This window comes from Aotus nancymaae, unplaced genomic scaffold (genome assembly GCF_030222135.1).
Source record: "Aotus nancymaae isolate 86718 unplaced genomic scaffold, 86718_ANA_hifiasm-v0.15.2.pri h1tg000081l, whole genome shotgun sequence".
Classification (NCBI taxonomy): domain Eukaryota; kingdom Metazoa; phylum Chordata; class Mammalia; order Primates; family Aotidae; genus Aotus; species Aotus nancymaae.
The window spans coordinates 4,525,323-4,552,750 of NW_026988496.1; the positions used below are offsets into that span (position 1 = coordinate 4,525,323).

The 27,428-nt window shown below is 39.3% G+C and overlaps 1 protein-coding gene across 1 annotated transcript in view; it reads left to right on the plus strand.

Annotated features, from left to right (window-relative positions):
• Positions 1-27,428, plus strand: part of OPHN1 (oligophrenin 1) — a 389,272-nt gene that overhangs the window by 121,314 nt on the left and 240,530 nt on the right. Inside the window, exon 3 of the mRNA XM_012460837.3 lies at positions 21,125-21,220. Within this exon, the coding sequence (XP_012316260.1) occupies positions 21,125-21,220 (96 nt within the window). The remainder of the gene's footprint in view (positions 1-21,124; positions 21,221-27,428) is intronic.

Sequence of the window (27,428 nt, forward strand, 5' to 3'; positions counted from 1 at the left end):
GATATTTCCTCCATTCAATTGCTTTTGTACCTTGGATAAAATTCACTTGGGTAATAATTTGTGTAGATATTCCATTTCACCCTCAGGAGTGCATAAATGTGGACTGCACATAGTGATTTTCTTCCTAAGATTCAGTACGGAAAGGAGGAAAGAAAGAGCAATTTGAGAGTGGAGAAACCTGACAAATACTGCTGTATCCAGGTGATCAAGGTCAACATCAGTAGTGATAAGTCATGCTGATAGTATATAGCTGTGGTATGATGTATGACAATGGCATTTTATCTCAGTGGTATTTCTTCCCAAAATTTATAATCCCAGTGTAATCATGAGAAAAACTTAAGACAGATCCCAATTGACAGACATTCTACAAAATACCTGAGCAGTACTTCTCAAAACTGGCAAGGCCATCAAAAGCAAGGAAAGTCTGAGAAACTACCAGGGCTAAAAGGAGCCTAAAGAGTCATGATGACTAAATGTAATGTGGGATCCTGGATGGGATTTGGAAAAGAAAAAAAACCTTAGGTAAAAACCAAGGAAATCCGATTTAAGTATGGACTTTAGTAATAATAATACACCAATATTCACTAGTTGTGACACATGTACCATGCTAATATACACTGCTAATAACAGAAAAATTGGGTATAGGGTATATGGGAACTCTGCACTCTCTTTGAATTTCTTCAGTAAATCTAAATCATTCTAAAGTTTATTTAAAATAATCAGTGGGGCTGGGTGCTGTGGCTCAGACTGTAATCTCAGCACTTTGATTTTTAAAAAGGAGCTATTTTAGTTTTTTGTGTTTCCATATACATTTAGAATTATTTTGTCTGTCTTTTCCCAAAAAAATCTTGCTGTGATTGTGATAGGAATTGCCTGAAACCTATATATCAATTTGGGGAGAATTGATACCTTTACTATGTTGAGTCTTATAATACATAAACATGTTAAGTTTCTGCATATATTTAGACTTGTCTGTGTTTTGTTTTCAGTATACAATTCTTGACTAGGTTTAGTTAGAATTACATCTGCTTGTTTTTTGGGGGGGTTTATTGTAAGTGGTATTGTGTTTTTTTGTTTCAGTTTCTACTTGTTCATTGCTAGTATATTACAAATACAATTTATTTTTGTATGTTGATCTTGTATGGGGCAGCTTTGCTGAACTGATTTATTAGTTCTAGGAATTTTGTGGCAGATTGCTTGGTGTTGTTTTATAAACTATCAGTCATCTGAAATAGAGACACTTTTGATATGTTGTAACTTTAATTTCATTCAATTCAATGTGTAGTTATTTTTTTCTTGAGATGAAGATTCAAAGTGTTGGGATTACAGGTGTGAGCCACCTTGCCTGGCCTCAGTGTGTTGTTAATTTCCCTTGAGATTTCCTCTTTGACCTACAGATTATTTAGGAATGTGTGGTTTAGTTTCCATGGGTTGGAAATTTTCCTGATCTCTTACTATTACTGATTTATTTCTTTATTTTTCTTTTCTTTTTTTTTTATAAATTGAGATAGTTTCACTCTGTTGCCCAGGCTGCAGAGTATTGGCACCATCATGGTTCACAGCAGCCTCAACCTTCTGGGTTCAAGGAATCCTCCCATCTCAGCCTCCTTAGTAGGTGAGGTTACAGATATACATTACCATGACAGGCTAATTTCTTCTATTTTTTTTTATAGATGGGGCTTTGTAATGTTGCCCAGGCCTTTCTCAAACTCCTGGGCTCAAGCAATCCACATGCCTCAGCATCCCCAAGTGGTGGATTACAGGCTTGGGCCACTGTGCCCATCCTGTTACTGATTTCTAGTTTGATTTCATTCTGACCACAGAATATTCCCTGTAGAACTGAAATTAAAAAAAAATTTTGAGGTTGACTTTATGGCTTAGAATATGGCTGTGATAGGCAGAATAATGGCCCTTAAAAGATGTCGACATTCTACTCACTGAAATTTACAAATGTTATATTGCATGGCAAAAGGGAATTAAGGTTGCAAATGAGGTTTGCTGATGGCCTAATTTTGAGATGTGGAGCATATCCTGGATTAGCCAATTGTGCCCAATGTTTTCATAATGGTCTTTATACATTGAAGAAGGAGGCAGGAAAAAGAGAACCAGAGTGGTGGAGGTGTCATAAGAACTTGATCTGACATTGCTGATGTAGAAGATGGAAAAATCTTTGGTCAGGAGCCATGTAATGCGCATGGCTGGGAAAGGCAAAGAAAGATTCTCTTTCACATACAAAGAACAATAAACAATAAAAAATAGTAATGAAAAAGATATTCTCATCAAAAGCCTCCAGAAGGAACACAGACCTGCTGACACTTTGATTGTAGCCCAGTGAGACTCATTTTGAGCTTTTGACCGCAAGAACTGTAAGATAATACAATTGTATTGTTTTAGGCCGGGTGCAGTGGCTCACGCCTTTAATCTCAGCACTTTGGGAGGCCAAGGTGGGTGGATCATGAGGTAAAGAATGGGGACTATTCTGGCCAAGATGGTGAAACCCCATTTCTACTAAAAAATACAAAAATTAGCTGCGTGTTGTGACGTGCACCTGCAGTCCCAGCTACTTGGGAGGCTGAGGCATGAGAATCACTTGAACCTAGGAGGTGGAGGTTGCAGTGAGCCGAGATCACACCACTGTACTCCACCCTGGTAACAGAGCAAGACTGTGTCTCTAAAAAGTAATAATAATAATAATAATAATAATAATACATTTGTATTGTTTTAAACCACCAAGTTTGTGGTAATGGCAGCCAATAGAAAACTATTGGTTATGAGACTGTCATTATAATAATATTTTTGTTTGTTTGTTTGTTTTGAGACAGAGTCTCACTCTGTTGCCCAGACTGGAGTGCAGTGGCATGATCTTGACTCACCATAACTTCTGCCTCCCAGGTTCAAGTGATTCTCCTGCCTCAGCCTCATGAGTAGCTGGGATTACAGGTGTGTGCCATCACTCCCAGCTAATTTTTGTATTTTTAGTAGAAACGGGGTTTCACCATGTTGGCCAGGCTGGTCTCAAACTCCTGCCCTCATGATCCACCTGCCTTGGCTTCCCATAGTGCTGGGATTACAGGCGTGAACCACTGTGCCTGGCGTCATTATAATAGTATTAAGTCTTATAATCCATGAACACAGATGCCTTTGTATTTATTTGTGTCTTTAATTTCTTTCATTAATGCTTTGTAGTTTTCATTGTACAAGTCTTTTGTCTCCTCAGTTAAATTTATTCCTGTGTATTCTTTGTGACACTACTATAAATGGAATTATTTTCATAATTTTTCCAATTGTTGACTTCCTAGTGTATAGAAATATAACTGTTTTTTGTGTGTTGATTTTGTGTCCTATAGCTTCTAAATTCATTTGTTAGCTCTAATAACATTTTTTTGTGAATTTTAGGGATTTTTCTGCATATGAGTTAATGTCATTGGCAAATAGAGATAATTCTACTTCTTTCTTTACAATTTAAATTTACATTTTATTTCCTTTACTTGTTTAATTGCTATGGCTAGACCTTCCAATACTGTATTGAATAGAAGTAGTAAAGCTTCTAGACTTTAATAATTAAGTATGATATTAGCTATGGGGTTTTCATATATGGCCTTTATCATGTTAACAATCTTCTATTCATGATTTATTGTTTTAAGATGAAATGTGTTGAATTTCGTCAAATGAAATGTGTAGAATGATATTTTGCATAAATCAAGTGAGTATGTGTCTTTCTTTCTTTCTCTCTCTCTCTGTCCCTTCCTCCCTCCCTTCCTGCTTCTCTCCCTCTCCTTCTTTCTTTCCTTCCTTTCTTCCTTTTCTTCCCCTTCTTTTCTTTCTTCTGACGTGGTCTTTGTCACCTAGATCACCTAGGGTGGAGTGCAGTGGTGTGATCATAGCTCCTTGCAGGCTCGAACTCCTTGGCTCAAGTGATCCTCCTGCTTCTGTCTCCCAAGTAGCTGGGAATATAGGTGCATTTGATCATGCCGGGCTTCCATTTGTTTTTATTAAATGATGTATAATATTGATTGATTCTCTTTTTCTCTTTTTGAGATGGGGTCTCGCCTTATTGCCCAGGCTGGAGTGCAGTGGCACCATCACGGCTCACTACTACAACCTCCACCTCCTGGGTTCAAGCGATTCTCCTGCCTCAGCCTCCCGAGTAGCTGGGACTACTACATGCATGTGCCACCATGCCCAGCTAATTTTTGTATTTTTAGTAGAGACGGGGATTCACCATCATGTTGGCCAGGCTGGTCTTGAACTCCTGACCTCAGGCGATCTGCCTGCCTTGGCCTCCCAAAGTTCTGGGATTACAGGTGTGAGCCACTGTGCCTGGCCAGGATGTCCGTTTTCTTGTAGTGTTTTTGTCTAGCATTGGTATCTGAGTATGGCTGGCCTAATAGAATGGGTTAGAAAGTATTCTCTCCTTTTAAATATTTTGAAAGGGTTTGAGAAATATTGGCACTAATTGCTTTTTAAATTTTTGGTAGAATTCAACAGTGAAACCACCTGGTCCAGGGCTTTTTTTTTTTTTTTCCTATTGGGAGGATTTTTTTTTTTTTTTTTTTGAGACGGAGTTTCACTCTTGTTGCTCAGGCTGGAATGCAATGGCACAATCTTGGCTTACTACAACCTCTGGCTCACTGCAACCTCCACCTCCTGGGTTCCAGTGATTTTCCTGCCTCAGCCTCCCAAGTAACTGGGACTACAGGCATGCACCACCTCACCCACCTAATTTTTATTTTTTGGTGGATACAAGTCTCACTATGTTGTCCAGATTGGTCTTGAGCTCCTAGGTTCAAGCAGTCCTCCTGCCTCGGCCTCCCTAAATGTTGGGATTACAGGCATGAGCCACCGTGCTGAGTCCCTAATTTTATTCCTGATTTTGATAATTTGTGTCATCTCTTTTTTCTCATTCGATCTAGCTAAAAGTTTGTCAGTTTTGTTGATCTCGTTGATCTTTTGGCTTCATTGATTTATTTTCCTTATTGTTTTTCTATTGTCTATTTTATTGATCTGGAAACTATTTTTTATTTTATTTCTTCTGCTATCTTATGTTTAGTTTTCTATTTTTCAAGTTTTTTAAGATGTAAAGTTAGATTGTTGATTCAAGATATTTCTTCATTTTTAATGTAAGCATTTACAGCTATAAATCTGCCCTTCAGTACTGCTTTTACTGCATACCATGTGTCTTGCAAATTAAGTTGTGTTTTTGGTTTCATTTATCTCAAGATACTTGCTTGTGATTTCTTTTTTGACTCACTGGTTGTTTTAAGAGTGGCTTACTGGCCGGGAGCATGGGCTTATGTCTGTGATCTCAGCATTTTGGGAGGCTGAGGCAGGTGGATTGCTTGAGCTCAAGAGTTTGAGACCAGCCTTGGCAACATAATGAGAACCTGTCTCTACAAAAAAAAAAAAAAAAAAAAAATTAGCCGAGCCTAGTGGCACGTGCCAGTAGTCCCAGCTACTTGGGAGGCTGAGGTGGGAGGATTTCTTGAGGCTGCAGTGAGCTGAGATTGTGCCAATATACTCTACCTGGGGCAACAGAATGAGACCCTGTCTCTTAAAAAAAAAAAAAAAAGGTTATTAATTTTCATGTGTTTGTGAATTTCCCTGTTTTTCTTACATTATTAATTTCTAGTTTAATTCCATTTTTATCAGAAAAATAATTTTGTATGATTTTAAGCTTTTATTTATTTTACTTTTTTCATTTTGTTTTGAGATGGAGTTTCACTCTCGTTGTCCAGCTTGAGTGCGATGCAATGGCGTGATCTCAGCTCACAGCACCCTCTGCCTCCCGCGTTCAAGTGATTCTCATGCCTCAGCCTCCTGAATAGCTGGGAGTACAGGCACCAGCTACCATGCCTGGCTAATTTTTGTATTTTTAGTAGAGACAAGGTTTCGCCATGTTGGCCAGGCTGGTCTCAAACTGCTGGCCTCAGGGAGTCCACCTGCCTCGGCCTCCCAAAGTGCTGGATTACAGGCATGAGCCACTGTACCCCGCCAATTTTAAGTTTTTAAAACTTATTAACATTTGTTTTGTGGCCTAACATGTTGTCTGTTCTGGAGAATTTTTCATGTGCATTTCAAAATATATGTATTCTGTTGTTGTGGGATGGAGTATGCTTTATGTATCTCTTTGGTCCAGTTGGTTTATATTGTGGTTCAAGTACAAAAATTCCTTACTGAACTTCTGTCTGGTTATTTTATCCATTAATGTATTTACTATTGCACAACTATCTGTTTCTTCCTTCAGTTTTGTCAGTGTTTGCTTCTGGCCAGGCATGGTGGCTCACACCTATAATCCCAACATTTTGGGAAGCAGAGGCGGGCAGATCACTTGAGGTCAGGAGAGACCAGCTTGGTCAACATGGTAAAACCACGTCTCTACTAAAAATACCAAAATTAGCTGGATATGGTGGCGGGTACCTATAATCCCAGCTACTCGGGAGGCTGAGGCAAGAGAATCACTTGAACCCAGGAGGCAGAGGTTGCATGGAGCCGAGATCGCATCCCTGTACTCCAGCCTGGGTGAGAGAGCGAGACTCCATCTCAAAAAAAAAGAAAGAAAAAATCTTTACTTCATGTATTTTGAGGATTTCATGTTTGTTGCTTGTAAGTTTGTAATTTTTATGTATTCTACGTGAATTGACCTTTTTAGTGTATAATATCCATTTTGTTTTATAATTTCTTTGTTGATATTCTCATTTTGTTCTTTTTCTCTTTTTTGGGGAACAGGGACAAGGTCTTGCTCTGTTGCCTAGCCTGGAGCACTGTGACACTATCATGGCTTACTGCAAGCCTTGACCTCCCAGGCTGAAGCCATCCTCCAGTCTCAGCTCCCCACTAACCGCCTTAGCTGGGGACTACAGGCATGCAGCACCATTCCTGGCTAATTTAAATAATCTTTGTTTTTTGGAGGGGTAGAGACGAGTTCTCATTATGTTGCCCAGGTTGGTCTCAAACTCCTGGCTTCAAGCAATCTGCTTGCCTTGGCCTCTCAAAGTGCTCGAAGTATGAGTCACAGCACCCGGCCTCCCCCATGCCTTTTATTCCCTTATTTGGGTTTCCCTATCAGTGCCTCTTTCTAGCCTTTTCTCCTCATTTTTCTTTTATATTTTGCAGCTGTTTTTCTCTCTGTACTGGGCTCTGGATGATTTCTTCAGATCTGTTTTCTAGTTTGCTACTAGCATGTTGATGGTTATTTTCTCTTAGCAAGTAAAAACTAATAATCCATTTTTTGACAGTGTTATTGTTGAGCATATAGCTGTCATTCTGATTTTTGTTTCTTTTGAGATAATCTGTGACTGGTATATGGATTCTGTTTTTTCCTATTTTTTTGGAATCTTTAAAGTATTCCCATTTAAAAATTACTTTTTGGAGTGTAATATAATCTTAGATCTTACAGAAGAGAATCCACTTATTTGCCTTGACTGCTGCCTGACTCTCATGTTGGTTTCCTAATGTGGTTTATAGTTTTCAGCTGTGGAGTTCTGGGGGGCAGTTGTTTCGTTGGGATTCCCTTATGTGCCCTGGGTTACAGAGGTGTTCTTATGGGGCAATTTTTCTTTTGCCTCTTCTTAGAGCTTGCTTGATGCTGGTTTAGGATTAGTTTAAAAATTAATTTTTGAAACCTTTGTGAGCAGTATTAACATTCTAATTAGCAAAAGCTTGTGGTTCTGGGTAACTGTTTATTTTACCACAGTGGAAGACTCTCTAGTATATTCCCGACAGTGTCATATGCCGATAGACTTCATGAAGAGACCTCATTCCGAGCTTCCAGCTTTTAAATAATGTCCCTTTGCCTGCTGATAAAATTCCAACTCCCACATACAGTCAGCTCTTGTTATTCGTGGCAGTTATATTCTGTAAAATCAATGTAAACATTGGTTAGTGAATACTGAACCATTTCTCCTAGAGGAAATCCAGGGTTAGGTACCTGTGAGTCTCGACATTTTCAGCAGCCAGTCAATACATAAACTTGTTTTACATGTGTTTCTCTTTAAAGACCCCTGATTTTATCATATATATAGTTGATTCATTAACATTGAACTCATGGTTAACAGCACTATAGTCTGTAGCTGAATGAAGCTTATTTTTCTTGTCGTTTTCTCTGTAAGGATGTCTCGGCCTTCTTTCCTTCAGGACCACCAGATAGCACTTCAGCGCTATGCTAAGGGGCCACATTAAACAGCTAACTCATCAACAAGAAGTAGAAAAATGTGACAAATGTGACACTAAATAGACCAGGAAGAGGACAATTGTTTACAGTATGAGAGCTGAAACAAGAAGGCAGTATCCCCCTTTTCAATTTCAGAATGTGCATGTTGGTGACTAACATTTTTCATAGCTCTTTGCATGTCCATGAATGAGTGGGGAAAAGTGTCATAAGTATTGATTTTGGTGTTGCAAATACATTTCATTGACTAGGCAAATTTGCAAATAGAGAATCTGTAAATAATGAGAAGTGAGTATATCTAGTTCTGATACCTTTCTACAGCCTCAGGTACTGCTCTCTGTTGGGGCTTTGAATTTTTTCTTCATTTCTAGTACTTGGGAGCTTCTTTTTCTTGCTTTCCCAGTCTACTATGTATTTTAAAAATACATACATGTTTGTTGCCTTTTTACCCAGTATTTTTATGTATTTGGATTAGGAGGAGGATATTTTGGTTAAATCAATCTGATTTATAGAGTGGCTACTTCATTTGCTCATTTTAAAAAGGAAAAACATATACTTAAGAGTATTAAACAGAAGAGACCTTGAGGATTATCTTGTTTATTGGTTCTTAACTTGGGTTTCTCAGGGTATCTGGGACTGCAGAGATGGTACAGAAGTTTGTGTTACATACATCTTTCTGGGAAGAATGTATTTCTTATCACATTTTCAAGGGGTTCTATAATCCTTTAAAAATGCAAGATCTGTGGCACATATACACCATAGAATATTATGCAGCCATAAAAAACGATGAGTTCGTGTTCTCTGTAGGGACATGGATGAATCTGGAAACCATCATTCTCAGCAAACTGACACAATAACAGAAAATTAAACACTGAATGTTCTCACTCATAGGTGAGTGTTGAACAATGAGAACACATGGACACAAGGAGGGGAGCATCACACACTGGGGTCTGTTGGGGGTGACTAGGGGAGGGACAGTGGGGGGGTAGGGAGGTTGGGGAGGGATAACATGGGGAGAAATGCCAGATATAGGTTACAGGGTGATGGAGGCAGCAAACCACATTGCCATGTATGTACCTATGCAACAATCTGGCATGTTCTTCATATGTACCTCAGAACCTAAAGTGCAATAAAATACATATATATATAAATGCAAGATCCAGGCTGGGCGCAGTGGCTCACACTTGTAATCCCAACACTTTGGGAGGCCGAGACAGGAAGATTGGTTGAGCCCAGGAGTTCAAGATCAGCCTGCTCAATATAGTGGGACCCCGTCTCTATAAGGAAAAAAAAAAAATAGCCAGGTCTGATGGTACACAGCTGTTGTTCCAGCTACTTGGGAGGCTGATGTGGCAGGATCACTTGAGCCCAGGTGGTTGAGGCTGCAGTGAGCTGAGATTGTGCCACTGCACTGCACTCTAGCCTGGGCAGCCAAGCAAGACCCTGTCTCAAAAAACAGAACAAAACAAAACCAAAAACAAATGTAAGAACCACTGTCCTACTCTAGTTTTATTTCAGTTTTATAGGATAATTGAATATATCCTCATTAGTTCCTATCAGTCTAGTTAATAGTAACGTTAGCCCAACTTTAAAATAAAAAAAAACCAATTACATTTAGAAAGTGATTTTTCTTTCTTTCTTTTTTTTTTTGTTTGAGATGGGGTCTCACTCTCTCACTTAGGCGGAAGTCCAATGGCCTGATCTCAGCTCACTACAACCTCTGCCTCCCGAGCTCAAGTGATCCTCCCGCCTCAGCCTCCCGAGTAGCTAGGACCACAGGCATGCACCACCATACCTGCCTGATTTTTTTTTTTTTTTGTATTTTTGATAGAGATGGGGTTTTGCCATGTTTCCCAGGCTGGTCTTGAACTCCTGAACTCAAGAGATCTGCTTGCCTTGGCCTCCCAAAGTGCTGGGATTACAGGCGTGAACCATTGTTGCACGTGGCCCATTTCTGTTTTGTGAAAGAACTTCACCATGCCATCTTATTTTAAATCCCCCACAAGCCAATGAGGTAGATGATATTATGTTTCTTTCACAACTGTAGGAACTAAAGGGAAGGCACAGTAACTGGTAAGTAGTAGCATTTTTTGGTTTTGTTTGATTAATTGAGGCCCAGGGAGGCAAATTAACTTGCTCGAACTCATAAAACTGATTTGTTCCAGAGACACAAATCAGTCTTAGTGATATTTCTACTACCTCATTTTGCCTTGGAAAGGTAGACAACCTCACCAGGTGGTAATGTGATGATTCGTTCAAACTAAAAATTCATAAGTATAAAGGGATGTATGTGTAAGAAAACATTTTTTATTTTAAACTGAAAGTAGTCAAAACCACAAAGCCTGGGAATCCCTTCGGCATTTTCACTGTGTAATCTACTTTAAAAGTAGAGTTGCATCCATGAACTTCTGAGTCATATTGAAACTCGACTACCTAAGTTTCATGCCAATTAAAAACTAGGTGCAAATGGAGTTATACGCAATGCAGGTAAATATATATACCTGCACTTGTAGATAACATTTTATACACGTTTTCCTATTCTATACATGTTGCATTGTAGTTTGTCTCCTCTATAAGTGGAAACTAATTAGGACTTGGGCTTCATTATTTCCTTTTCTTGATACATCCTTTTTTCACTCCCTGGGTTGATCTGTACCTTTGGCACTAATATCTCAGAACAATTTTTTATAGGTTATCCTTATGCAGCTTTTAGGGCATAATGGATTACTAGCACAATTCACTTGGAGTTTGGTATATCTATTCGCTATAAATTCCTTTTTTTTTTTTTTTTTTTTTTGAGATAGAGTCTTGCTGTCACCCAGGTTGGAGTGCAGTGGTGTGATCTTGGCTCACTGCAATCTCTGCCTCCCGAGTTCAAGTGATTCCCCTGCCTCAGCCTCCCGAGCAGCTGGGACTACAGGTGCACACCACCACGCCAGGCTAATTTTTTTTTTTTTTTTTGTATTTAGTAGAGATGGGGTTTCACCAGGTTGGCCAGGATGGTCTCGATCTCCTGACCTCATGATCCTCCTGCCTCGGCCTCCCAAAGTGCTGGGATTACAGGCATGAGCCACCGTGCTGGGCTCTTTTTTTGTTGTTGTTGACATAAGGTCTGGCTCTGTCACCCAGCCTGGCTCAGTCACCCAGGCTGAAGTGCAATGCATGCACTTCACTGCAACCTCTGCCTCCTGGGCTCAAGCAATTCTTCTGCCTCAGCTTCCTGAGTAGCTGGGACTACAGGTGCACACCACCATGCCTGGCTTTTTTCTTTTTCTTTTTTTTTTTTTTTGTAGAGACAGTGTCTCACAATGTTGGCCAGGCTGCTCTTGAACTCCTGAGCTTCAGGCGATCCGCCTGCCTTGGCTTCCCAAAGTGTTCGGATTACAGATGTGAGCCACCATGTCTGGCCCTCTCTATAAATTCCTAATGTAATACAACTATAGTATTGAAACTGTAAGCTGTGCTAAATTTTTGCAGTATTTGTTTAATATTACTGGGACCACCGAAATGGCAGTAAACTGCTTATATATTAAAGTGGATTTGGGGGCTGGGTGCGGTGGCTCATGCCTGTAAGCCCATCACTTTGGGAGGCCAAAGTGGGAGGATCACTTGAAGCGAGGACTTCAAGACCAGCCTGGGAAACAAAGCAAGAGTCTGTCTGTTCCAAAAAATTTTGAAATTCGCTGAGTGGAGTGGTGTGTGCTTGTAGTCCTAGCTACTTGGGAGGCTGAGATAGGAGGATCACTTGAGCCCAGGAGGTTGAGGCTGTAGACAGCTGCTATCACACCACTGCACTCCAGCCTGGGTGACACCGTGAGACCCTATTTCAAGAAAAGAAAATGAGTTTGGGGAAAAAGTAGATTTAATTTTTCAGATAGCTTCAACCTTTAAAAATTAAAAAGTGGATTTATTCTTTTAAAGTCATACATTCATTCAGCTAACATTGAGGACCTACTTTATACTGAACATTATTTTAGATTTTGAGAGTATGGGTAAGAAAAGATTCTCTTTTCTCTGAAGTAGCTCACATATTTTTCTCCTCCTTCATTCTTGCTCCCCTTCTTTGTATCTCCCAACTTCCCATTCCAGTTAGTTACTGATTTCTGTCCAGTCTTTTGGACCACTATTCCTGTGTTACGTCAACAATCATAAAGCCAAAGTTTATAAATTCACTGCAACGAAAATGAAAACGAACCAGAAAACCTAGTTCGAATTCCAGCTCTGCCACTGCTGCTTGGTGACCTTCTGCACACGGTTAATCCTCCCTCAGCCTGTTTCTCTCTGGGTCAAATGCCATATTAATGAGAGTACTGACGTGTCCTTTTTGAAGGTTAAATGATATGATGTTTGGTGGACTCATTATGCATCACTGTTCTGTGGAACCTCAAATGCTGGACGCCAGGAGAGGGAGGATTTCTCAGCCTGTTCATTCAGAGCGAGGCTGAATCGCCACACTCAGCCAGATAAAGCCTTCGCATAATTCTGAGTATTGTTTAATCTTTAATCAAAATGAAACTATGTGTCCCAAGGGAAGTTCAAGCCGCTTTCCTTCTTCGACCTCGTGTTTAGGTTGTCCTACTTTGGCATGGTTTGGAATCCACAGTTTTAGCCTCTTTCCTCTTTGTACAGAAGTTCCCATAGAGGTTGCAAATTGTTGTTATTCAAGTAATGTCTGAAGGGGAAATTGGAGGAATGAGAGGAAGTAAGGCAAATTACTTCGTATACATTTCATGAGGAGCTTCCTCATGGAGCTAAGACATGGCCGTCGTCGTAGCTGTGAAGTCTGGGGAAGATCACTGACCGCTGTTGCCTTGCTGAGGCCACCAAGCTCAGGCGAGCAGCCTGTCTTTATCCTCATGCCCTAGGCTCATGCCTCCAGCCGAGGTCGCAAGGTCCTGCTAAGTGCCACCAAATTTATTGAGCGTAAATTTTGTGCAATCTTTTGCTCCGTTTTATGAAAGAAACAACACAACAGAACTCATGGGTCAGAAGGGATTTTCAGCATTTAAAAGAAAATAGTGTACAAATCCATGCAACTATAACAAATAAAGATTAGAAGAACATTGGGAAAAAATAGAGAAAAAGATACGGGTTAAGGAATTCAAAAAGAGTGAAAAAGCAGAAAAAGCTAAAAAAAATATGGAAAGAACACCTGCCTTTTGGACTTTGGGGACTTAAAAATGTGTTTCAGACCAGTTCCTTGGTTTGATATTGACACAAACTTGTGAATTTAGTCCAACAGAAATTATCTTCATGATCTCCATCTCTGCGATGTAGGGAGATGAAGTCATTTGACCAAAGTCAACCCACTCACTGACTCACATGCACACAAAGTGCCATCAGGAGAGACCTGAAGCCGGGCGTCTCAACTTCCAATCCGCTTTGCTACGACAAGGAGCTGGCTTGCAAGGAAAGAGAGAAAAGAGTTTCTGAAAGTCCCCGGGGGCTGTGCCTGAGCCTGTACAAGTTTATAATCTCTGGCTGGCAGGGACGTACAGGTTAATGCTGTATTATAGATTTCTTCCCTGGCTTATCAAAATCCTTGGGTCCTTCTAAATAAGCACATGCTAATTTATACACCAAAGCTTCCTCTGCCGCATCTGCTCTGCATCAGGGAAAAAAAAAAAATTCTTATTTAGAATTCTTATAATCTAATACCTAGAATTTTTTTCTAACATTTGCTCCAGTAATGAGTAGTAGTCAGCTCCAGTAATGAGGAGCTCATGATCTTTACCTGGCTTCCCCCTAAAAGCAGAGAAAGCTTGACGCAGAGGCTTGGGAGCAGAGGTAGTTTAAGTGGAAGCAAGAGTGAGGGACAAAGAAAATGATCAATGCAGGGAGTGGAAAAGGAGTGAAATGGGAAAGGAGGAAAAGCCAATATTTGGATGCATTATTTAGTTGACCATTGCTCAGACAACTGGTTTAATCATGCTGGAGCTTCTGAAGAGCTTTATGAAATGTGACTGAGAACTATCCATCTGGGAACTGAACAGTGGAAGAATTTATTCAGCAGCTCTTTTACCACCTATATGTTTTAATTGGTTCTTTTAAAATTATTTTCATTACTTTATTGGTACTTTCTCTTTGGTGAGACATTGTTCTCAGTCTTTCCTTAGTTCTTTAGACATAGTGTCTCCTTGCGCATGGGCTATTGTCTCCTGTGTCTTAGTGTGCCTCATAATTTTTTGTGGAAAAATGAACATATAAAATGATGTGGCAACTCTAGAAATTAGATTTTTTTTCCCTTCCCCAGGGTGGTTGTTATTGTTTGCTTGTTTATTGATCTTTTGGACTAATTTTATAAAGTGTGTATTTTTTGTTGTTAGAAGCCACTGAAGCTTCCGGTAGGTTTGCTTAGTGGGCAGCTAATGACTGAATGATGATTTAATTTAAATACTCTAAACCAATAAGTCTTCCAGCTTTTGCTGCTGGTCATTGTGTGTATTGGGATATGCTTTTAACAACGTTCACCTAGGCAGATGACCATCATGCCTTATCTTTCTCTTCCTACTTAGGCTAAGCGGGAAGTGAGTAGGAACTTCTTAAGCCCTTCATGGGCCCAGGCATAGCTTGGAACATGTACATATCCCTTTTTATGACCCATGTCTTTCTATATTTTATGTTTCAACTTTTTAAAGCCCCCTATGGGCATGCCATTGTCCATTAACAATTATTCTGATTATTATTTTGAGATGGGGTCTCTCTCTGTCACCCAGACTGCAGTGCAGTAGTGTGATCACTGCTCACTGCAGCCTCAACCTCTTGGGCTCAAGCAATCTTGCCACCTCAGCCTCCTGAGTAGCATCGACCACAGGCATACACTACCTCACCTGCCTATTTTTTATCTTTATTTTTTTTAAATATGGGGTCTCGCTATGTTGCTCAGGCTGGTCTTGAACTCTTGGGCTCAAGCCATCCTCCAGCCTCAGCCTCCCAAAGTGCTGGAATTATAGAAATGAGCCACCAAGCTTGGCCTGTTCTACAATTTTATTTAATTAATTATTATTGTTATTTTTTTAACCAAGTGTTTTGGTCAGCTTCTTGTTAATTTTAGCTTGTCACACTGCTTCAGGCCACCATAATCTTACACGATTTCAGATGCAGATGCCCCAGTAGCAGTGTTGTTTTCACAGAATGAATTTTAAGTCAGTACAAACTAAGACAAATTTTGAGTATAGAGCTTACAGGACATGTTAAACTGGATACAGAGTGGCAATTTTCTGGGGGTAGGGCCTTGTGAGGCTTCAACCGCATTCTGTCTTTTCCAGTGGCTGCTAAGCTGTTGATTCTCACAGCTATTGTAGCTGTGTGACTTGGTTTTCAATGTTACTGCAGAGATGGAGATGGTGCTTTTATTAGGATACCTTAATATTCCACAAAGGTCACTGTTCTTATAGAGATTCAGTCTTTTTAAAATTAAATAAACAGTATTCAGATTGTTAAGCCTTTTGTGAAAGAATATTTACAATACATTTATCTGGCAAAAGACTTGTTTCCAGAATACATAAAGAAATCTTGTAGTTTAATAATAAGACAACTCAATTATAAAAAGGGCAAGAGATTTGAACAGACCCTTCTTGAAAAAAAGATACTGCAGATGGTCAATAAATACATAAGACATTCATACTGTTAGTCATCAGGAAAATACAAATTAAAACTAGTGAGATACTATTACACACTCATTAGAAGGACTAAAATGAAAATAGATAAATAAATAAATAAATAAATAGCCAAGTGTTGCCAAGCGTGTGGATTAACTGAAATTCTCCTATAGAATGTAAAATGGTATAATTATGTTTGAAAACAAATGGCCGTTTATTTTATAAAAGATAGTTAAAATCATTTTTAGTTGATACATATTTATACATATTTATGGGATACAATGTGATATTTCAATACATGTATATAATGGGTATAATGATCAAATCAGAGTAATTAGCATGACCTAAGATATTTATCATTTCTTTGGGTAACATTCAAAATCCTGTTTTCTGTCGATTTGAATATAGACAATAAAATATTGTTAACTATAGTCACGCTGCATTGCAATATAAAGTGGAACTTTTTCTTTTATCTAGCCATAATTTTGTATACATTAACCAACTGTTCTTTGTTTCTTTGAGACAGGCCTAACCAACTGCTGTTTATCCCCTGCTCCTCCCTACCCTTCCAAGCCTCGAGTAACCACTACTCTATTCTCTACTTCTATGAGATCAGTTTTTTTAGCTCCCACATATGAGAAAGAGCATGTGGTATTTATCTTTTTTGTCCCTGGCTTATTTTAGTTAACATAATGTCTTCAAGGCTTATCTATGTTGCCATGAATGCCGGGATTCATGCTTTTTAATTGCTGAATAGTATTTCACTGTGTATATATATTACATTTTTTTCTTTCTTTCTTTCATTTTTTTGAGATGAAGTTTCCCTCTTGTCGCCCAGGCTGGAATGCAGTGGCATGATCTCAGCTCACTGCAACCTCCGCCTCCTGGGTTCAAGTGATTCTCCTGCCTCAGCCTCCCAAGTAGTTGGGATTACAGGCGTGCACCACCACGCCCAGCTAATTTTGTATTTTTTTTTAGTAGAGATGGGGTTTTACCATATTGGTCAGGCTGGTCTCAAACTCCTGATGTCAAGTGATCCACCCACCTTGGCCTCCCAAAGTACAGGGATTACAGGGGTGAGCCACTGTGCCCAGCCCATTTTCTTTATTCATTTATATACTGATGGACCTTAGGTTGATTCCATATTTTGGCATTGTGAGTAGGTGCTGCAATAAAAATGATGCTGATATCTCTTTGACATACTGATTTTGGGGTCTTTTGTGATTCCAGATAAATTGTAGTGTTTGTTTTTATATTTCTGTGAAGAATGCCCTTTGCATTTTGCTAGGGATTGCCCTAAAGTATAGATTGTTTTGGGTAGTATGTTCATTTTAACAATATTAATTTTTAAAATTCGTGAACATGGGATGTCTTTTCCTTATTTTTGTGCATCCTATTCACTTTCCTCCATCAGTGTTTTATAGTTTTCCATGTGTAGATGTTTTACTTCCTTGGTTAAATTTATTCCTAGGCATTTTTTTGTAGCTATTGCAAATGTGATTGCTTTCTTTTCTTAATTTTTATTTTTTTAAGTTACAGGGTCTCACTGTCACCCAGGCAGGAGTACAATAGCATGATCATAACTCACTGTAGCCTTGAACTCCAGGGCTCAATCAATCCTCTCGCCTCAGCCTCTCAAGTGGCTAGGACTACAGGTTTGCACCACCACGCATGGCTAATTTAAAGAATTTTTGTGTGTGTGGAGACAGGGTCTTACTATATTGCCCAGGCTGATTGCGAACTCCTGACCTCAAGCAATCCTCCTGCCTTGACCTCCCAAAGCTCTGAGATTAAAGGCATGAGCCACTGCAACCTGCCTGTGATTGCTGCTTTTTTGATTCTCTCTCTCTCTTTTCTTTCTTTCTTTCTTTCTTTTTTTGGAGTCTCTCTCTGTTGCCCAGGCTAGAGTGCAGTGGCAGGATCTTGGCTCTCTGCAAACTCTGCCTCCCGGATTCAAGCAATTCTCCTGCTTCAGCCTCCCAAGTAGCTGGGGCTACAGGTGCATGACACCACACTTGGCTAATTTTTATATTTTTAGTAGAGACAGGGTTTCACCATGTTGGCCAGGCTGGTCTCAAACTCCTGACCTCAAGTGATCTGCCCTCCTTGGTCTCCCAAAGTGCTGGGATTACAGGCATGAGCCACCATGCCTGGCTCTTGATTTCTTTTTAGCTAAATGTGGCACTTGGGTTATGTATACTTATCAATTTACCATGTAACCCATGCATTGGAGAAATGAAAACATATATCCTGAAGAGGCTTTTGCATGAATTTTCATTGAAACTTTATTCACAATGGTGAAAAACTGGAATAAACACTAATGTCCATGAACAAATGATGAATAAATACATTGTGCTATATTTACATAATGGAGTGTTACTTAGGAACAAAAGGAATAAATTACTGATACAAGTGATAACATGGATGAATTTTAAAAGCATTGTGCAAACCTAAATGATTCTGATACAAAGTCTATTTTGTATGATTCTGTTTTTATGGAACTCTAAATAAATATTGAGTTGAAAAACAGGTGTCTACACTATACCAATTAATTAATTAACCTTGTTCATATTCTACCTCATTCCCTTAAAGTTCAAAGTGCCTAAATAGCACTATCCGACTACATTCTATAATGAGTAAGGGAAAGATGAAGTAAAGACATTGTGAAAGACACATACATAAGTAAGATGATAGAGAGAGAACCCTAAAAGCTGGACCGAAAAAATTGACATAGTGGCAGGGTGGACAGGGATGGGGAAGATAAAATTATGAGTTCACATTGTTTGGAGTGATATAGTGAATATTTTAAGATGATGAGGAATTAAATGTGTCACACACGACAAGCATTTCTAGGTTATCTATGGATTCTTTGTAGTCTAGAAGTCATCCACTTAACTTATTTATCTAAAATACATGAATCTTTTCCAGGACTTTTCTCAGCACAGGGGGCAACTATATGGAAGCTTGTTTCAAGAAGAGCTATGAATTTATGCTTGTTCAGTTTTTGTTTTTTTTTTGAGATGGAGTCTTGCTCTGGCACCCATGCTGGAGTGCAGTGGCATGATCTCAGCTCACTGCAACCTCCGCCTCCTGGGTTCAAGTGATTCTCCTGACTCAGCCTCCTGAGTAGCTGGGACTACAGGTGCCCAAGACCACACCCAGCTAATTTTTGTATTTTCTAGTAGAGTTGGGGTTTCACTAAGTTGGCCAGGCTGGTCTCGAACTTCCAACCTCAGGTGATCTGCCTGCCTCAGCCTCCCAAAGTGCTGGGATTACAGGCGTAAGCCACCACACCCGGCTGGTTGTTTATATTTTTGAATGGAATTTGTGTGCATTGTTTCACTTTTTTGTTCATTTGATTGTAAGGTGAGGACAGTATTTCCTACTTTTAGGTAGTTGGGAGCAGTAAATAGAAATGTTTGTGGAAAGTTCTTCATAGAAGTTCAAGGCCTGTTGTAGATACAGTGTTTTAAAGACCCAGAGTCTGGAGGAAAGAAGAGATAGGTAGAAATAATGAAAAGGGAGACTAGTTGCAACTTCTTCCTTATCTTTTTTTCAAAATACTACAAATGTTAAAGATTGTAGTATTTGTGGTTTTTGAAATTTTGAGATAATTTTAAGAAGAGGAGTAATTAATAACTGTTCATCTCTTGGCTCAAATAACATTTAGGAAATACTAGTATGTGTAGAAGAGCAACACAATAAATGTTTTTATTTAATTTCCCTAGCATAACAGAGAGCAGATGGGGAATTCTGGGCCTGCCCTGTTTTACTACTAGCCAAGGAGAGCAGAGAAAAGCAAGTGTTTTCCAGACATGGAGCCAGTTTTGTGTTCTCATTGCTGATGTACTGTGAAAGGATTTGAAGGGTGTGCATGCACTTGTCACATTCATGTGGCTTAGATTTGTAGTGGAAAATGTGGTTCTAGATTGTCAACATTGTGAGAAGCCATGGTAACCTGGTCTGTGTAAAAGTGTCGTTATTATTGTTATTATTACTATTTTCAGTGATTTGTTCAAATAGTTAAGACTTAAAATTCTGAAAACAAGTATTTCTGAAAATGAGACAAAGACAAAATGCTAAAAAATTCTTGGCATATAATTTGTTTTAGCCAAGCGCTTGAGCTTGTTTTATTGTGTCTTTGCTTAACTGTGACGGCTTTTCATTAAAAGGATTAAGGGCGGTTGCTTGCCTTGTCTCCATTTTCCTTGGTCTGAGAGCAAACACTCAGGCTCAGTAAGTGCATGCATATGATAGGTTTGAAATCGCAGGATGAGGAGGGTGATGAAACTAAGGAGAGAAAGAAGAAATTGGAAAAGGGAACCAAAAATAACCAACAAGCTTAAGCTTTCCTAGAATATAGTCTAACAGGTTAGCTTAGTTGGTAAGAGCAGTGCACCTCAAAGTTAAAGAGTATATGAATACCCTGGGGCTTGTATAAACATGTAATTTCTGATTGATTAAGTCCAGGGTAGGGCTGGGCAATGTGCATTTCCTTCCACCTCCCAGGTGATGATGATGCTGTTGGCCTTAGAACCACTCTTGGAGTGTAACAAGGGTCAAAAGTTGGGTTGGACCTCTTATCGGGAACATTAAAAAAAATCTCAATAAAGATAACTTCTCAAAAGTATAGCTAAACATGATTTAATTTTATACGAACTTGTATACTAAAATATATTCTAAAATTCAAAATCATTGACCAAAAATAAAAGCTTTTGTCTGGCCATTTCACCCTGATTGTTTTCATTCATTGCTTCCTTAGATTAGGTCTCTTGACAAATACTCTGTGAACAAGTTAAGTCTCTTCATCTTCCAGATAGCATCTTAACCCAGGCTGTCATCTGGTTAACATATAAAATGTCCAGCTGGTACCTGTATTGTCATGGATAGGGCTCTGGAGAAGCACACGGCCACCTAGCTTCTATTTCCAGTTTTGCCACCCAGTTCTGGGACTTTGAAATCCACATGTATAAAATGGAAAACAACTAGTGTATTGCCCTTAAAATAGGGGTTTAGGAAATGCGTAAGGAGACCCTCTTGAGGGTGTAACTAAGTGGTTTCATGTCTTCCATGCTTTGAGTAGAACAGGTCAGAGAGGAGAAGTGTTGAGGATAAAAACGTGTCCCATAACTTTTAAGGACTTTACTAAGCTGTCCCATCCTTTCTTCTCGTGATTTTAGTTGCTCAAACTTTCTTCTACTGCATGTCTAATCTTTTGTTTTATTTCATTTAAATGCAAGTTGCAACCTGCTCAGAGCACTTACCTTTGGTTTTCTTTTATCTGTTCTTACAGAGATGGGGAATAGATCAAAGCATAGTGTTGTTGACCATTTCTCTTGTTACCCTTCCTTTGCAGATTATTCCTCAGCTGTTCAGAAATTTTCCCAGACGCTGCAGTCATTTCAGTTTGATTTCATTGGAGACACTCTGACTGATGATGAAATTAACATTGGTAAGTCTTCAGCTATGTGTGGTCACATACCTCTTGAGGCAGCTCTGAGACCATGTAGTCTTTTTGATTTGTGGATACAGAGTACTTGGACATCTTCATCCACTGTGGTCTAATGCCAAGGCCCTGGGAGGTTTCTTAGGAAGGATAAGGAAACTTTCCCTGCCAGTCCTGTTTCCCCCTCAAACAACAACAATCAAAATATACCCTTAAACTTCTACTGAGGTTTTTTACTCAGGCAGTCAGCAAGTAACCTTTTCTTTAAAGCATAGTTATTTTCCTAAATGATACATTAAAAGGGATTTTTTTTGTTTATTTTTCAAAATGGTTGGAGTTAGATTCTTCTAAGGAACAAATTTCCCTAGAAATCTCTCTTGGGAACTGGATTTAACAACTCACTCTACTAGTTGTATAATCTTGGACAAGGTATTTCTATCTCTGAGTCTCAGTCTTGTCCTCTATAAAATGGGGTTAATATCTATCAAAGATGTTAAAAAGAGGAGGTTGAATAGTAGAAGTCAAAAGAAGTTTGTGTTTGTATTAGTTGTTATGAAGTTAAAGAGTAGAGGTTAACAAACCCCAAATCCATTTCAGCTTACTACTTGCTTTTGTAAATAAAGTTTTATTGGAACATATCCATACTCATTTGAGCATTTTCTATGGTTGTTTTTGTGGCACAAGAGTAGCACTGAGTAGTTAGTAACTGCCACTGGATTGTCCTCAAAGCCTAAAATAGTTATCTTCTGGCTGTTTAAGAAAAAGTTTGCTGATTCCTGAGTTAAAGGGCTAGTATAGAGCATTTGCTAGATGAGAACACTGAACTAAAGAGCTATTATGAACGCTGTATTGTTACTGGAACAAGTTAGTAACACAGTTGTATTTATTAGCCCTGGAACTAAAATATGAAAATGTATTATTATTAATAAATGCCTATTGTAGTCAATTTGAATAATATATTAAAATATAAGTTACTTATGATAGGAAGATATTTCTGCACAGAAGTAGCATATTGGACATGCTTTGTATTATCCTTTATGTCTTTTTCTCTACATGTGTCTGTTTTCTTTGTATGTGGTGTAGTTCATACTGAATATATACTATTTGCTTTCTAGCCTAACATTATAAGCATTTTTCCATGTCATTTAAAATTCTTCACAAGTTTTATGGGTGGTGGGTATGGGCTTGTTTTGTTCACTGCTGTTTTCCTAGCACGTAAAGGAGTGCCTGGCATATAGTAGATGTTCAATGAAATTTTGTAAATGAATGAATAATGGATACATTCAACTTTTATTACTACAAGAGCAATACTTTATTTACTATTTTGCTATTCTTGGAAATATAGCTTATTTCCATTTTTTTGCTATTTTAAATAATATTGCAATGAATCTTTTTAGATTTAGATTGGTGAGTGTTTTGGTTAAATGTGACTGTGTAACTAGTGAGTCAGATATTTGTATTTGTATTTTTATTACTTTCTTATTCACTCCCTTTTATTTTACTTCAGTACATCTATCTGGGTCTAAGTGCGTGACTTTATTTAGAAGTTAACATTATGGGCTCTGGAATCAAGTAACGCAAATTTCAACTCTACCTCTACATCTTAATCGCAAGTGACTTCACCTCTCTAAGTGTTAATTTTTCTCATCTTGTAAAATGGGAGTGAGATAATGCCAAGTGGGTACAGTGTCTAAATGAATACTAGGTATTTCAACATTATTATTAATGTTGAAATTTTGTTATTATTAATATATTTTTTATACTTCTTTTTAAAAATAACTACTACTTGCCTGTCAGTTGGAAGACTGGGAGATACATGGTACATGAAATTACATAAATGGCTCCTTTTTCTGGTACAAGGGTCTGATTTTGAACAGGTATCCATTTATACCAAAGCCACCAACAGATCTGAGACTTTTCTCATGTCTTCCTTTATGGTGAACTTTGAGCCTTAATTCTCTTAAACCCATGAACCTCACCACAAATGTCAATGAGTGCTATGCAGGAAAAAGGGTGTGTGAGCCTGAGCATAATGACTTATAAGCAAAAGAAAAATGACTCCTTGGTGCTGTCAGGTTCATGTGGGGGTCTGTGGGGCTCCATGAGAGCTGCTGTCTATGACATCTTTGCTGCTTAAGGAAAAAAAAGGAAAGAAAGAAAGACAGGGTCTTGCTTTGTTTACCGAGGCTGGTCTTGAACTCCTGGGCTCAAGTTATCCTCCCACCACCTTGGTCTCCCAAAGTTCTGTGATTACAGGCATCAGCCACCACACCTGGTCTCTTGCTTTTTGTTTTTTTGAGATGGTGTTTCCCGCTGTTGCCCAGGCTGGAGATCAGCGGGCTCACTGCAATCTCTGTCTCCCAGGTTCAAGCTATTCTCCTCCCCTAGCTTCCCGAGTAGCTGGGATTACAGGCACCCGCCACCATGCCTGGCTAATTTTGTATTTTTAGTAGAGACAGGGTTTCACTCTGTTGGCCAGGCTGGTCTCGAATACCTGACCTCAAGTAATCCACCCACCTCGGCCTCCCAAAGTGCTGGGATTACAGGCATGAGCTACCATGCCCAGCCTTTTTGCTTCTTAATGTATGACTTACAATAACTCTTTAACTCACTGATCATTTGCCTCCTACTTATCATTTGACCACTGCTTGTAGGGATGCTGACTTAATGAACTGACTTTTATTATTGAGGACTGAAGAGAGGTTTTGAAAATTCGTTGCCCTGTCATGGTCATTGTCCTTGTTGAATCTCATTTTGAAAGCTGGCGATTGTGGTAATAGTGAGAGGAAGAGCCAGTGCTCTAGCAGCTGATGCTGAGGCTCTTTGGAAGCTTTGAGAAAATATCTTGGGGACCCTACTGGGAGGCTATTGTTGGGAAAGAGTAGTTGCTTTGGAAGCTGAGAACGCAGAGTGTGCCATGCCCTCCTATTGCCAATACTGCTAGCCCTGAGTCAATACCTTTTATTTCACTGGAAAAATTGCTAAAAGCACACTTTGGATGAAATTGTGATACCCTTTTGGATTTCACATTATATGTACAGAGGGCCTTCCCATAATAAAATTTTCATTATTGGCTCCAAAGGTCACTCAGTAGCATTGACCCCATTGTAGGTACTCATTATTTAGCAGAAATGACAGTGCTTCCTAGAGCTCATGGAGAAAGCCTGAGGATTCTGAAGAGTTCCTCCCCTTGATGATCAGCTCTAGGACCTACCCTGAATAGTTTGTGTCTAACAGGGACAAGTGGGAGGCCATGTGTCATTGATCTGACCGTGACTTTTTTCACCGCAGAGTTAGACATCTATGCCTTCAATTGGCATTGCCTTGTCTTTATCTCTATGTCTCAGTCACCAAAAGAAATCCCAGGTGTTTAAGAAGTCTTGTGTCTGCTTAGATTTGAATTTTATTTGTTAGCTATGGGATCTTGGCAACATTAATTGAGCTTGTTGAGCATCTGTTTTTCCTCATCGGTTTAGCGGGGGAGTATAATCCATCTCACAAGGTCATGAGGAGCAAGTCAGATAATACATATATCAGAGGGTGTCTGTAAATGATTTAGCTCAGTGTCTGGCATATAGTTGGTGCTCAATAATTCATTCTTATTGATTCGACTAGGAACATGGTAGAAGGTAATTTGTGGAAAACAGTGATGGTTTGAAATTATATTTCCCAAATTAACCAAAGGAAAATGTAGGATTGTGAAATGTCCGTGTTGGCAAGGACCTTAAATGTATTTAGTTCATTATTTCTCATATAACTTCATATCCAAGTCTTCTGAGGATCTTGTTTATCTCGAGTCACAGGACCTACCTTATATCCAAAGAATCAGAATCTCTATAGTGGAGCCCAGGGTCTTGATTTTTACATAGTCTTTATAATATCAGTGAGCATTTTGGAACCCCAGGACAGATCTCAGGCTTTCCCAAACTGTGCTCCTTGGAGCCTTAGTGTCTCCCGTCTTTCATGATCAAATGAAGCAGTGGTTTATATTGGGCTTTCATGTAAGACTTTGCTTGAAAAATGAGATTTCTAGATTAAATAAGAGAAGCAGACACTTTTAGAGTGCTACTAAATAGCAGGTGTCCTTCTAAGCACTTTATATAAACTGATGAGAGAAAGAGAGAGAGAATAGTAGCAAGTTTACCCGTCAATTCAAAAGAATGGGGAAACTGAGATCCAGAGATGGGGATGTGATTGTTGAAGGTCCTACACAGCTACACAGTACCACATTTTACTATTAGAACCTGATTCTCCTAAGGCCCAATTGATTCATTCAGTAACATTTTATTGAGCATCTGCTGTAAAACTTGTCCTCACAGAGTTTCCAGTCATATATGTTTTAGCATAGGCAAATCACTTGCAATGTCACCACAGTACCAGGAGCTAGAAGGAGGCTTGTTTTCCACATAGCATTAAGAGAATCTGCTTTTTAAATTTATTTCTATTTTTATTTTTAGTAGAGACAGAGTTTCACTATGTTGGCCAGGCTGGTCTTGAACTCCTGACCTTGTGATCCATCTGCCTCGGCCTCCCAGAGTGCTGGGATTACAGGCATAAGCCAACATACCTGGCCACTTTTTTTTTTTTTTGAGGTGGAGTCTCAGTCTTGTTGCACAGGTTGGAGTGCAGTAGCGTGATCTCAACTCACTGCAACCTTTGCCTCCCGGGTTCAAGATATTCTTCTGCCTCAGTCTCCTGAGTAGCAGGGATTACAGGCATGTGTCACCACACACGCCTAATTTTTGTATTTTCATTAGAGTTGGAGTTTCACCATGTTGGCCCAGCTGCTCTTGAACTCCTGACCTCAGGTGATCCACCTGCCCTGGCTTACCAAAGTGCTGGGATTACAGGCGTGAACCACTGTGCCCAGCCAGCTTACTCTTTTCTCAGGATCCCTTATATGTATTTTTGTTCTATAGTGAATAGGTAGAGAGTGTCCACTAAATGACATAAACAAGGGATTCAGAGATGTAGAATACATCTTCCTGCCCTCAAGGAGCTCATAGTCTATTAAAGGAGGCAGATGAGTAAATAGACAATGGCAACACAATGCGGTAAGAACTATGGTAGAGGTAAGCACATGGTAGCCCCTCATTCAGATTGGCGTGTGTATGTATTGAGGGACAGGATGATGGGGAGAATAAACAAGGAAGCCTTCTCAGAGAGATGATATCTGAGTCAGTTCCAGGGTTAAGGTGAGCCAAGGCAGGTGGCTAGGGCTCAGATTTAAGGAGGCACTTACTCTCAGGGTCGTGCAAGTACAGGCTGGCACTTGAGAGTGAATATACCTCCTTAAAGTTTGCAGCCTAGGCACCTGGGGATTATTTGGTGAGGTTCTTCACAGAGCCTCATATTTTAACCTCAGATTTCAGTCTTGTTATCACCAGAGCACAGCATCCATCAGGAGAACCCCGATAGCATAGTTCTTTTCTTCTGTGTATCTACCTTGCTACCTCTTTTCCAGAAAATGTCACCCATTGGGTTGTAGTGGGTTGTTTGTTTATGTCAGGGGGGAAAAAACAGTGTTCTAAATGTCAGACTGTGAATCACATTTCCACTCCAGTTATTCTAAAATATTTGAAGAAACATCTTTGTGAACCAAGAAGATCGATTTAAGGTCAGACTTGTAGATAGAAAGTTCCATCAGCCACCCGTTACTGCTTTCTGAGAGACGAGGGTTCAACATTGTTAGTCCCCCAATCCTGATTTTTCTTCAATGTGAATATTATTCATTGCTAAACAACTCACAGCAGATCATAAACCTCTTGGTTGGAATAAAGAAGGGCCTAAGAAATAGTCTCTTGAGGGCTTTTCTTGGTATTTTTTTCTACAAAACCAGTTGAAGTATCCTTTGAGAAGTGGTGGCAAATGTCAGTTGTTTTAGAGTCCTAGAGGTCAGGTATCTTAAAAGAAGAATGGCTAAAATGAAAAAAATAAGTACTAATATAAAATATTGTGTTTAAGTAAAGAGCCAGGAGTTGAATTTTAAAGGTTCAGTGATTTTCATGAGCTTGGTGGGGAAAAACCTTTTGGTTATACATCTTGAAGCTCTTAAGCACATATGTCAGTGCGTTTGGTGACATTGTTCACCATATTGATTATCTTTCATATGGGGCACACATGAACCAAATATTTTGCCAGACTTTCTTAGTGCAGGCAATAGCTTTTCTGGGGAACATTCTAGCCCAATACAAGTTCTGCTGTGGTGATAAGC